This window comes from Purpureocillium lilacinum (assembly GCF_023168085.1).
Source record: "Purpureocillium lilacinum CBS 284.36 DNA, scaffold_8, whole genome shotgun sequence".
Taxonomy (NCBI): domain Eukaryota; kingdom Fungi; phylum Ascomycota; class Sordariomycetes; order Hypocreales; family Ophiocordycipitaceae; genus Purpureocillium; species Purpureocillium lilacinum.
Genome location: NW_027072118.1, coordinates 608,255 through 622,250, shown reverse-complemented (window position 1 = coordinate 622,250; position 13,996 = coordinate 608,255). Strand labels below are relative to the sequence as shown.

Here is a 13,996-nt window from a genome sequence, read left to right as displayed (position 1 = left end):
CGAACGGCACCAACTCTCACACACAACCACCGCTGGGGCCAACGTACTCGACGTGGCCACGGCCACGGACAGCGCGACTGCCAGTCTACTCCCAGACGATCAGCTTCATAATCGCCAGGAGAACCGAGTTATCCAGCAATCTTGCCACGGCCGTTCGGTCGATGCACAAGCCTGGTGGTCCCTGCCTGGCTTGGAGGAGATTGAGCCAGCAAGCCTGCTGCGAAACCCTCCTGAGGACACCCATCCGGAAGTGCAACATGATTTGTACGAAGAGTAGGTGCAAAGAAACAACCCGGTTCCGCAGCCTCCGTCTGCAAGTTCGAGTGCTAAAGGTCGCACGAAGGAGCGCAGTCCTTCCCTCAGTCCTGCCCGCCGGACAACCGGGTGAAGCACACGAGGCTGACCACCTGAGTACGCGAGAAATTATGTTCGACACCAGCAGCCACCAGGTATACATGGTCATACAACAGAGAAGAGTGTCCATGCGCACCGATGACTTTCACCTTAACATTAGCCAGATATTGCTGGTAGCAGCCGTGGGAGACTACCGAAAGCGGCAAGTGACGAAGGAATTGAAGGAACGCAACATCATATCTGCCGACGGGCGCCACTATTGGGCGCCATTCCGCCACGGCGTTTTCGTCTGTCAATTCGCAAATTTCGAGTCTGAATTGATGCCCCTGCTCACCTACGCACCTCTCCCTTTACCTGAGCGAAATGAGAACTATCTACTCACTCTCGTCATGAGAAAACGCACAAGCCAGAGGCCCTCATACCCTGCAAAGCTGAGATTCAGGCGCTACGCGGAAGGCGACAACGGCGAACACGGCGGCAGACTCGACCGCATGGATCCTCGAGGCGACTTCGCATACCATAACGGACGGCCGAAAGAGGGCGGCCCTACCGATCACCTCGTACGGGCTCAGCCTCCCTTCGATGACTCGCGCACGCAACAGCAGTCCATGCCTGCAAATTCTTTACACGAGCCATCCATTCCTACGCACAAAGGAGAGCCTATTCGGAGTACAGAAGACACGGAGCTTCCAGCGCATCCCGGTGCCTCTGGACTGAGCTTCGATGCAGACGGCCTCGTCTACATGGATATAAGAGGGAGAAGAGTACCGGAGGAGTCTAAGGAGGTGGCGCGGTCGCCAGGGATATATCCGGAGCGAGCGGCAGGCTATCGCTCTGAAGCTCACGGCGCAAGTGGCAGCTCGTGCGACCTCGTCGATTACGATCTCGGCAACGACGCCAGCACCAGGATCACGACCTATGATCCCGCTCATTGCGATCCAGACACATCGCTCTTGGACAACAGCGTCAGCGTTGGATCGTGGTTCCAGCTTGAGGCGCAAGATGGCGGGGAGGATCCCGCCGCATTTGATCTCGATGGCGTTCGAGACGGCAGTTTCGAGGCGTCCAATGCCCACCATGGCGACGCGGCCGAGGCCTGCAGCGATGCTTCACATACTCCCACCTTGGTTACCCCGTGGGAAGACAATGCTGGCTCCTATCGGTACTCTCAGGTCACTGAGCGGAGTTACGCCGATGGGTCATACTTGGCACCCGCCGATCACTCATTCAAGCAGTTACTGGAGTAGGAAGAACAGGGTTTTACGCCCGTTTCTCTGTGACTGAGGTAAACTTGGGCGCCTAGCAAGTAAGGAAGTGATACACGAGGACCGAATGCTTGAGCCTTGAAGGGGACCCAACAGGGACTAGTTGGAGCGTCCTTCCCGTCTGACAAAGCCATCGAGGGATCAAGGATCAAAAGAATGTGGTTCAAGTTAAGCATGAAGAACGCTATGAGTACAGACAGCCTAAGGTGAACACATTGCCATCCGTCGCGCTTACGCCTGTTCTGCCCGCAGTGCGGCTGAGGCATCATCACATGCTTCCGGGCCCTGTACCTCACATGGAGCACCCTCGGGCTTGTTCCACGGAGCATTGGGTGTAGTTGGAGTGGACGGAGCTTTGGGAGTTTCGATCTGAGACATTAACGACGACTCATGCCAAAGCTCTGGGACTGTCTTACCCCATAGTCCATGGCCTGGAGTCTTAGCTCCAAGTAAGCCCACATCTGGTTGATGGAAGCTACACTTTCAGCGAGCACACGCTGCTGATAGCCGAGGTCATCCCGAACCGATTGGAGACAGCGCTGCATGTCGACTGCTTCTTCAAGCGACATCAACTCGGCCATTGCAGCGAGATCTGGACAAGCTTGTGAGACCGAGAAGTTGCCTCGCAGAGAGAATTGCGGCCATCACGCCGGTCACCACGCCATTTATACGAGTCAGAACTCCCTTTGCGACCGTCTTGCTGCGATTGTTAACGTTCATCGGATCGTGACCAAAAATAGTAACAAGCTTGGGGAGCGTGTGCTGCTTCTAAAATTGGCGATGGCCATCTGCTCCTCCATGATTCGACAAGACAGCACACACTCCTCGAGAGTTGGAGGGTGCTGCGGGCTGAATGGTTACGGCTGTCGGAACGTGCGAGCAAGATACCAGACGGGGATGTGGCTCAAGCTCCTGGAACCCAGGCAGAGGGGCTCATATCCGTGAACGAGAATGAGGGAGACGTGGACAAGCATCCCCGTTCATCGTTAAGGTTTGCCGGTCACTGACACGGGACGGGCTCTGTGCAGACACACAAGAATTTACTCCATAAATCGAGGAGGCTGTCATTCTACGGGCTCATGCGCACTACCAGAGTGTCGGGCTAGCTGTCTGCATCCTGTCAAGCGGCTCCATATTCTCCTTGTTCTCCTCGGCCTCTTGCTTCACCTCGTCTTGCAGCTCCTCCTTGCGTCCGTCGTCAGCGTCGGATGTGTCTCTGCTGGTTGGAGGCGTGGCAGAGCCCCATGGCACCTGCTCGTTGTCAGCGAATGTCAAGAGAGTTGATGTTGAACGTACAAGGTGCCGAACGGTCAAGTTCAAACGTTGAACCTCGCGAGTTAGGCAGCCGTTGCGGCCCTCTGAGCTGGCTAGCTCCATGCGCAAGAAGTCATTCTCTGCCAACAGAGCATCAATCCGCCGGCATGCAGCTTTGTAGGCGGCTTCCCAGACATGCCAACTACCATCGTACGGCAAGAGTCCGGACGACGATGTCTGGGAAACACAACTCGTCTGCGTAGGGAAACCCTCGTCGGCCTGCGACCTGGCGCCAAGATGGCTGTCCATGTTTCCGAAGCAATCGGACGCCTTGAACTGGAGAATGGTCTAAGTGAAACGAAACTGAACGAGAAGCAGCAGTGTCGTGACTTCGAGGTGGGTGTGGCACCTAAGACAGACAGTGAGGTTGGCGCTGGGCTACCTGCTTGCCATAGTCGTCCGCAGGAGCGCCCCTACCCATCACTGAGAGGAGGGCCGGGGCGCCTCCTTGCCGCCTCGACAGCTCTGCAGAGGCGTGCGCCCAGTAGCCCAGCACGATGACTCACCAGCTCGACCGAACCAGACCTTCACTGGCGACGGTAGGGTAGCTGTAGAGACTGAAACGTTTTGAATGCTGAATCTTATTGGGAGTGCATGTTGCATGGCTCACTAGGGAGTAGATGGAGCACTCGCTCGCTGGGCTGGTCCGCTAACCACCCTTGCTGGCGCTCCCTCAGCGGGTGCCCTGCGCGAGAAGTTGGGTAGTGCGCCATCCCCCAACCAAGCCAGAGGCACCCAGCGCTCGACTCCGCTCGGCGTTCTTACTGCTTATTTTCAGCTACCCTATACGACCCCCCCTTCAAAGCCGAACGACGTGATGACTGTTGACGAAGCTCTGGCCAGCTTGTTGAGAGACTACGAGACCGGCGTCAAAGAACGGCAGAGCGCACGCATCAGAAGAGACAGAGAGCTGGAGAAGTCCCAGCGTCGAAGTCTGAAATGCATCGACGAGAGCGCAGCAAGCGACGTAGCGAAACGTGAAGCCGACCGAGACGAGCTTTTGGCCCGCGTTACAGACTTTGAGAAGCAACTCTTGGCTCTTTATCAAGATTTGGCAGACAGCGAAACACAATGTACGGAAGCACGAGACAGTGTGAATGCACGCAGACGCAACGAAGCAGAGTTATTCGAGGCAAACAAGCTACAGCTGATACAGGAGAGAGCCGCCGAGGATGCCGTGTATCGTTCGGCCTTGCAAGAGGACATTGTACCATCCCCGCGCTCCCTGGCTCGCCTTCGCCAGCCTGACATTGTGCAGGACCGCTTGATATCACGCGATCGACACAGACTATCGGGAGCGACGCTGGCGGCGGACTCATCAACCCCGGAACAGGGCGTCGAAGCATCATGAGGACATTCACTGGATCTGTGCGAGGAGTGGAAGACAAGGCGAGGCGCACGGGGTCTCCGCAGATTGTAAGCAAAGAGACCAGCTCTTTCAATACATTGCAGTGCAAAGATCCATGATGGGATTACCCAACCGTCTCCTGATCAAAATTCAGAAATTCGTCCATTGGGTCCCGAGGCGGGGTGGGCCGGCCGTGATTAAAGGTCCTCGCTGGTGTCGCTGAGTTCCGTGTGCGACGCGTCACCGCGGCAGCGGGTTGTTGAGAAGGTTCTCGGTAGGCGGGTTCCATACCCTCAGGCGGGACGAGAACCCAACGTCCTTGCTGGAGTTGCGGTTGCTGAGGCGGGGGCGTTGGATCTTCGTTCCAGCCGGAGGGATATTGAAGGAATGGCTGGGTGAGTGGCTGCTGTGACTGGTAGAGTGGCTGGAATGGTTGGAGCGGCTGGTAGAGTGGCTGGAATGGCTGGAGCGACTCTTGATAGTACGGGTTGACAGGTGGCTGGAAGGCTGCCTGCGTTGGAAGGCGAGTGGCTCGAGGTGGCTGCGGGTGGCGCTGGGAGGCAGGATAAGCTGTCCGACGTGGCTGGAGGGAAGGCTGCGAGGCGGGAACAGTGGGTCGAGGTCTCGGTGCGGGTGGCGGCGCTCCGTACCCAACTGCTTGTGGGGGAGCACTCGCGAACCTCGTACCCCGTGACGCAGTCGATCTTTGAATCGCTGGTCCTGCACTACCAGGGACGGACTGAGCTCGCTCGAATGCTTGACCATCGGAAGCGGAACGGTCGGCACGAAGTCGAGTGGTACTTTCCAAGGCGGGCAAGTTCCACTCTGGGCGCTCGAGAAACGAGTTCACTACCGCTGCACCCAACTGCGGACTGACCTCATTGAGTGGAAACCACTCTTCAAGTAAGGCTTCAGCCTTCGGCTCTCGTTTATGCCAAATGAGAAATGTGTCGCCACGCTTCTTTCCTTTCGAATCTGCATACGCGATTTCATTTGGAGCCTCTGTTCGGCGACGAAGGTGCAGAGCATTTCCGTACGGAACTTCTGGGGCCGCCCGACCCGTCTTCCTCCTGAACGTTTCGTCGACGACTCGAAGGTTGGATGGAGAAAAAATCTCGATTCTGCCACGGGGATGACCAGGTATCTCAAAGGCCAGCCCGCCTTTCTTGACCTTTCCTCGAAAATGGCACCAAACCTCTTTGTTAGACCGCTCGCTGTCGGGCAATTGGTACCAATAATGTGGGAATTTTCTAAAGCCATGGATGCTGTCGTCTTCTATGCCGTGCTTGCCCGGGCCTCTTCCGCGGTAGAAAAATGGTGGTCTGGGCATAAAGCCGCGGCTATCGGCCGGATGCATCCATTCCCACTCCATCGGGTTGAATGTATCGCACGGTTCCCCCCGTACCTCTTCAAATGCTGGCTCTTCTTCGGAGTTTCCCAAGTCGTCGGTGGGCGGCACCCCAGGTGAGGAGGGTGGGCTTGTATTGACATTTGCCCCCGCAGCCCCCCATGGCGGCGGGGAACGAGGACGCGGCGAGGTGGGCGGGGACACGTGGTCCTGCGCCGCGGCGAGGCCATTATTGCTGCCGTCTCCCACGGCCGGATCGCCGCCATCGCGGGAGGGATCCTCAGCAGGGTTTCCACCACCTACGCCGGCTCCACTAGTGCCGCCCTCGCCGGCTCCGCTAGCTTCGCCCGCGCCGGCTCCGCTAGTGCCGCCCTCGCCGGAGCCCGTGCCACTAGACCCGCCGTGGCCGGCGCTAGAATCACCGCCCGAGCCGCCCCCGCTCGCACCAGCGCCAGCGGCCGCACCAGCGCCTGAGCCAGTGCCTGAGCCAGCCCCGCCCAAGCCGCCCGGGTCGCCGCCGTCTGGACCGTCGGAGTCGCTTCGCCGCCCAGAGTCATCGGCGCCATCCTCGCGCTCATGGTCGCTCTGGTCCTCGTCTTTTATCTCGGGACGGCCCGAACGACCCGCCCCCCGAGGCCCGCGTGGTTCCGGCGATGCGGTCGGTGGCAAGCTAATGGGGTTGTGTGGCCCTCCGCGTGGTTCTGGTGACTGAGACGGGACGGGAATGGGATTCCCAGCGCTCCCAGGCTCTCCAGATGGTTCACGCTTGGGCGTCTTAGAATCGCTCCCTCCATCACTTGGGTTCTTATCGCTTCCAGCATTCTTTCCTACCGCAGTGGCCGAGGGTGGGCTGTTGCCGCCTGTTTTGGCAGGCGTGCTTATAGGTGCGGGTGCTGATCGCGCTCCTGGTGTGGGAGTACTCGTAGCACTCGCCGCCGCCGCCAGGGGGGCCTTGCCCTTGCCCTTTGACTCAGGCTCCAGGCTGCTCCCGCTTGTCGCCGCGCTTTCCGCACGAGGAGCTTTTGCTTCCTCGTCTTTTTGTTCAACCCCAGCCAAGTAATCCGTCACCTTGCCAAAAATCCCTCTGCTTTTGGCAGGTGGCGTTGCTGAGGGACCTGATGCAGCACTCGGCTTGTCTGTCATAGCCGATGCTGAAGCCGCAGAGGCCTCAGGCCCTAGATGTTCTTTGCCATTCTTCCGAAACCTCTCAAGAAAGGTTTTGAAGTCGGTAGGCTTGCTGAATCTTGCCAGATACTCAACTTCACTTTGGGCTGTCTTTCTCTGGTAGTCTGGGTCAATACGCCGGGCGAGCTCCAAGTCCTCGCGGGTGACCTCCGCTTTCTGCTTCTCGCCTATCGTTTTGGAACGGTGGTATCGCTGGAGCTGCCGCGCATGGCGTTGCAGCTCATCCTTCGTCACGTTCGACTGCGACATGATGGCCTGTGAGACAGAATGGGGTGCGTTGTGTTTAGACAGATCGGCCGCGGGGTCTTTAAATACGTAGCGGGGGTCACCCCAACCAAATACGGAAGACAGCTTCAGGGAAGCCGACTTGAGAGATTGTGGGGCGTGTCAACGGCAACACAGGCCCCGGAAGGGGGAAGCTGAATTGGATGGACCGTTTCCGGAATACAATTTCCCTTGCCATGCCGATAAATTGCGACTATTGGCATGGCCGACTCGCCACACATCAGCCTCGGCCAGTATTCCTTGAACCACCAAGACAATACCACAGCGATACGCCATGGATGACACCGCAGCAAATGCTGAAGCGTACCCGACGCCTGAGAGCGATATTTCATGGAGTAGCTCGAGCGGCGGGTATATCCTGCTGGAAGACGGTCACCCCGCTGTCACCACAGACCCTGTATACGCCAATATTCTGACAAACGCACCTCAACCCGCTATGGGTGGTCCAGATGACCTAGTGATTCCTTCCATTGAACTCGGCGATCCGGCATGGCACGGCTTCTACACTGGAGGGCCGGGAGACACCCAGATGGCTCACGGCGGGGTGACACTTCCCGATCTCCCCGGGGACCATGTACGGGATGGGGGCCTACCGCCTGACGCGAGAACTGGCGAAATGACTCCGGAACAGGAGGTATTGCAGCGAGTAAATGCGACGAATAGCCATATCGACCATCTCCGCATGCAGCCGGACGAGCTCCTGTTTGATGCTTTCACGAAAGACCTCGAGACCGTGGTCAGGGTGCAGCTTACCGAGGGTACTGGGACTCTGGTCAATGAACACAGCCGCGATTTGAAGCCCTTCATAATGAATCCGGACAGTGTAAATGCGCTTCATTTTCGTACCCTATGCCATGATCAAGCGCTGGGCAATGGAGACCTCCCAAGCTTCCTCCGCTTGATCTCATTCGTCCATCAAGTTGATGCCTCGCTCAAGCACATCGCGCTCTACATACAGACATGCTTGGGGGGTAGCTTCAACATGAGAATACCATCCCCGGAAAGTCTCAGAAGGATGCTGCTCTTCATTGAGCTCGTTGTTAGACCAATCAACAGTCTTCGAATGAACATGGACAGGGCTTCAGTTCAAGGTTGGACGCCGGAGCCTGGCTTCTTTGACTGTCAGTAACGGAGACCAAAGTCAATCTTTGAGCTGGCTCAGAGCAGACAATCTTGTCAATATTTTTCACAGTGCTCGAGTTTAAACTGAGCTTTATGCTGTTCGCTTGATGAGGACATGTAGTGGTAGCTCTGTTAGGAGGCAGAATGATGCGTCATCCGGCCCAGCCGTTGAATCATTTATTGCGTGAGTCTTCTGACATGAAATGCTGGTCAACACGTAAATAAAGATCGTACCAGCCAATGATCACGGGCAATTGGTTCATCTGCCTCACAGTACATCCTGCATCTCAAATTCTTCACAGATATCGCGTGTAGTCACCCATCGGACCCCGGGGTGTACATCAGCCCTCATACTCTGCTCTCTCCATCCGTCATGGACGTCGGCCGTACGATGAGGGGGCGCACGCCAGACTGCTGGGCCGTATGGCCCACTGTCCAGCGAAGTTTCGTACACAGGACGCTGGGTAGCTCCATGAACGACGAATTCACGCCGGTGCACCGTGCCAACTGTCTCCTTGTTGGCCCGAGAAAACAGAGCGCGTGCCCCCAAGCCTTGTGTCTGCAGGTCTCTAGCGGTTTTCGTGCCACTGTCACCTGGAACGGGAGGTCGAGGCTGATACTCGAGTTCCATGAACGCGGTGGGTCGTGGGTGCCGCCGAAGAACACAGCTAACGGCGTCTCGAAACTTGGCAGTGCCGCAAGCTAGCCGTGTTAGTCGCTGCACGCGGGGCCGGAACGGGGCTGCTTACCGACTGCAGCACAGTCCCCTGGTGACGTGTCGAGGTAATGGCCCATGTACTTACGTAGGGTGTCCTCTATTGTTCTGTGGGAGCAACGGACCGTCCAGTGCTTTGCGAAACCCTCGGGTATTCGGCTTGTGAGCGTTTGTTCGCTGGAGGAACCGTCATCGGGCGTGACAATGCGGATGTGCACGAGCGACTACGAGTCGTCAGGTCGTCAAGCAAGACAACTCCCTGCGCATGGTCCCACATACCTTGTTGGAGTCAAGCTTAGCCAAGTCGTCCAGTCTCTCTGTGATCCAGTTAAACTCCCGTGCTTCTCTCATAACCCATATGACGTTGACCTGCCGTGTTCGATCTCGATACATACTCGCCAACAACTCGTGCTCAGGTGTGTCACGGCCGCTCGTCCCCATTTTCACGGACTGATCATACCAGCTCCGCTCAGCCAGATGGATCACCAGGGGCAAGATCGCAAGTATCCCAATCCCGTCTGCTACCAAGACGACCGTGTCAAATTTGTGCAGCAAGGGGTCCCGGCCGTAGGGACCATCTAGCGTCACTGCGACGTCTCGTCTCGACAGGACAGCTGACAAATGCTCCCGATTCTGAACGAGGAATTGGAGCTTCTTTATCTGCTTGCTGTTCCATCGCCATGTTGTGGTATCACTGGCGGCTTCCCATCCGTATGCCATCATCGGCTCGCCACGATACTGCCTCCAGCCGGACCGCTCGAAAAACAAGTAGAAGTAGGCTCCAGGATGAATAGACACCGTTTTAAATAGACTAACATCTAAAATTGCAGGGCATTCAGTCTGCCAGGGGGAAGAAATCTCGGAAGGGCTTTGGATAACGGTGACGCTTGCGCGAGCTCGGCGCACCCTCACACGGCGGTAGAGCACGGCCAAAGTCCAGATTGCCGCAGCAACAGATATGGGTACTTTTGCTTCGAGCGATCGCCCGGCCGGCCGAGCAAGCCAGACGTGGAATAGAAGCAGTAGCAACGCGCACAACGCAAGTGTGATGTGGACGTAGTAGAACAACACCCCGTGGAGCCGCCTGATCCACACGACCGAGGATGCAGCCAGCAGAAGGAGTAAGATCATCACCTGTTGCCTCTGTTAGTATGTCTCTAACTTTCTCAATAGAGGGCGTTGTACGGTGAGGCCGCAGACTGCCTGCGCTGTCCACACTATATCGGTCTGTACGTGAAGAGCGGCGTGTACTGTCATCTCCACGATCGCCAGCCGGGCAAGCCAATGATGCGCAAAGTAGTAGTGTTGGAGAGATATGTTGAAAGAGTCGAGTAGGAGACACGTTCTCCCGCCCAGCACAACAGGGGCCAAATTGAGGCTGGCTAGCACTGCAGCCCGTCTTCCTGTCTCCTCCGGACTCACCCTGATAACACGGAAGCCATCGTCCCACTCTGGGCGCACAAATAACAGCCCATTTCCAAGGACGTAGCAGCTTAGAATCATGTAGTGGCAAAGTGTAATTCGCTGATGGCTCCAGATGTACAACGTGCGGGAAGGTAGCCTAAGAACGCCGCGAGCTGCACGGCAGACCCAGGTCCTCTCGTGTAGGAGCGGCTTTAGCAGACGCTCTGGCCACTTGTAGATCAAGATAGTGGCACAAATGCATGCCCAAGTAATTACATAAGCCTTCGTTGCGTCCATGACGGGCCTTGACAGTTGTGTGTTCGGAGCCGGAGCAGAAGAATGGAGAGGCGCAACAATGTACGGCAAGGGCGGTCAGTCAGCGGCCGGAAGACGACCTGCATGGCATTGTTTCTGTGTGGCTGTGTAACGACTTGCAAATTAAGGGATATCGCTCTTCGTAATGGGAGTGCAGTTTGCGGTAATGTCAACCTTGTTTACGGTATCCTAGGGCGCTTCGCAGCCGCGCATAGAGCGCTTGCTAAACATAGCAGCGTCGTGAGAACCAATGGGGGACTGGGCGGTCGCCTCATTGGGATTGACCAAGATCCTTCCATAGGAGTGTTAAGCGCGGCAGTCTATGAATAGCTGGGAGTTGGTCGCGTGCGACTCACATTGCCGAGATATAAGAAGCTCTGATCCCAGGCCCGGTAGAGGCAAACCGACAGAGCAAAGCACCGCACCGGAACCGGATCCCACAAAACGCACCTCAGAACTCATTCGACAAAATGTCTAGACGAGCACTGGAAACGCGAAGCACCGGCCTTTTCAAGAAGGGCAACGCCTTGTTCCGTTTGCAGCGTCCTAAGGTGGCCGTCTTCGTCGTCTCAGATGAGGGCCTTGCACAGGGCTACGTGTCTCATGCAGCCCAAGACTGGCCAGAGATGCACCAAGCAATCCAGATGCTGAATGTCCCGCACTTGCACATGCTCGGTCCTGACAACTTCGAGACTGTGGCGGATCGTCAAAGGGGACCATCGGCGTCTTTTTCTATGAGCGGTCTCGCTACACCCCCGAGCACGTGCGACTCTAGTGACAGCGACCGCATCATGGCGGAGATGCTTGCCTCTGTGCTCGACGGGCCGTCAGGAGAACCGGATCAGACCATCTCTGACAATGGTTCAATGGCCACTTCTACCTATGATGAGCAAACAGGAATGTCGGCGCACCACGTTCCACGAAGAGTTGGCGACCGGCCAATACCCTCATTGCAGCATTCACCTGAGCCACATGCTCTCAAGTCTATGCAGAGTAGCTCCAACTCGGGCTCAGCCAGCTCTCTCCACCTCCCAGCGGGTCCGTGTGGAGTTCATACACTGTCGGGCGCGTCTGAGCCGACCTTCCGTGGACGAGTACCAGAGGCGGCGATGATCGGTAAGATGCCTTCAAGTAGACAAGCATGGCTGTCTGGAGCAGCAGATGCAGGCTCGAGGAGGAGGAAGGCATCGGATGAGAGTGAGCGTGGCACGGGGACCAGGAAGCGAGACAGCAAAAGACGCCGAATCGTGACTAGATCTCAAGGGGACGGTGATCTCCTTCGGCAACACTGAAGGGGAAGAGCAAGGCTCAACTATGAGATGCAGGGCATCTCTGCCGGGAACGTTCATGGTATTGCATGCCGTTGTATTTATTTCCATCCATTTAGAATGCCTTTTAGCTCTGTTCCAAGCTCTTCTAGCTCACTGTCAATGCCGGTGAACTGCGTGCACGCTGACGATGACGCAATGTTGGTGTCCAGCTCAAACTCGGTAATGACTGATTGCTCTTCCTGAGCTGACAGCTGCTCCCCAGGAGAATGTTCGAACGGCCTCGACACTTCTACCACATCTAGGGTTCTCCTCTTGGGACTGCTAGAGACATTCTCGGATGCAGGCACTGCCTCTACTTCGCTTGGGGTGTGCGGCTCCAAGCGTGGCACGCCGTCGCCATCCTTGTAAGGGTCGTACGTCTCCGCTATCAGGTCTTGCAACGTACGTGGTGAGTTCCCAACTTCTTCTGTTTGCTCAGGAGCATATATGTTGTCCATGTGCACCTGGATTTGCGTGTTGCAGGATTGCGCCTCGATCCGCAAGCCCCACGTCAAGGGCTTGTCCAATTTTGCTGCCTTGACCCAAGACTGCCGATCACACATGCGTATGCGAGCGACCCCACTCGGGAGGCTCCAGTATAATTGAACTTCACGGTCTAATAGAGTATGCATTATCGCATGCAAGTGTTCCCCGGTAGGGAGGCGACACGCCACCTCAAGCTCGAGTCCAAGCGGAAGCTGTTGTTTGTCGATGAGGCGTGGCGTTGAAGCACGGATGAAGAACAGAGCAGCAAAAGCCTTTCCCGCAGATATTTTAATGTCATCCGTAAAGAAAGGTCGTGCTACTCGTAAAGCATGCACCGCTCTGCCTCCGTGGTGCTCGATAGTCAAGATGTCGTGTCGTCCCCAAATGGCGTACACTTCCGAGTGGGCCGCCCACCTGGTGAAAGCTTCAGTTTCTCCATCACGACCCCAAGGATGCCGAAGTCGGGAGAGGGTCTGGCGGTGATGTCTTTTGCATGAGTTGCTAATACCGTAATTGGTGTGCATTCTGTTCCCGGAGAGAAGCATGAAACGGGCACGACTGCTTGACAAGGCATTTGGTCTTCTCCTGAACCAAGATGACTTCTTTTGAACCTCTTTAGCAAGCTCATAGCACTCTGGTATAGTTTTCTGGCGTCCGAAATACTCGGCAAGAACATCGGCTGCTTCGAGACGTCAACTTCAGGAAACCGCTGGTCTGGTCATCGGCGTCGCCGGACTGGCCGGGCTGTTCAGCACTTGCCTGGAAGTTCTCGATAAACAGCAGCTTCTGTGGATACACCATCACATACCTTGTACTTTACGCCGGGCTCGAGAAGCGCACTTTTGCGAGCTCCACTATGACAATAGAGAAGGAGAAGCAAATGAAACTGAAACAAAGTTCTCGGATGGACAAACCCAACGCCCTTGCACTGCCAAAGAGCCTTCAGGTTTCGGTCCAGGTCTGCCGGTTTGTAGTTGTACTTGGGCTTGGTTATATTCTTGACGCCGCTTCCCTCTTCGTGGGGCAGCACTCGCTTCAGCCACTTCGCATTGTTGGTCAGCTCTGTACGCTGTCAAAGCGGGCACACATACATGGTTGATCTCCGCGATAATCTCATTTTCGATCCCCGCTCCCGTGACACGTTTATAGCCGGCGTTGAATTGTTTCGCGCGAGCCAGGAGGGAAACAACACTGGCATGTTTGCCAAGATTGCCAGTCGACTGATCCTTGTAGAACCTCCAGAAGTCCTTCAACTCGACGATGTCGTGCGCATTTGAACCGGCGCAGAGAACACGCTCCCTGCACTCGTCGAAACTTTCTCGGGGGCCGCTTCTGTTCCAATTCCATCTGGAGGATCGATTAGAGGAGATACAACCCGACCAGAGAGGGTGCTACCCACACGGCATAGATATGCAGGACCGCGTCTTGCTCGGCAAGTATCTTCGGCGAGTACTTCTTAACGCCTATCTGTCTGTCGCGCTCCTCGTGTTTGCCGCTCTCATACCCGTTACCTTTGGCTCGACTCGCGATTTGCTCAGGGCGTTG

General features: G+C 56.4%; 1 protein-coding gene across 1 annotated transcript; it reads left to right on the top strand.

Moving 5' to 3' along the window:
- Positions 1–425: 425 nt before the first annotated feature.
- Positions 426–1,601, top strand: PLICBS_010080 (uncharacterized protein; the record flags this gene model as incomplete). The annotated part of the gene is made up of 1 exon (XM_065601785.1): positions 426–1,601. One exon carries the CDS (start codon positions 426–428, stop codon positions 1,599–1,601), a length of 1,176 nt encoding a protein of 391 aa, XP_065457857.1.
- Positions 1,602–13,996: the final 12,395 nt, after the last annotated feature.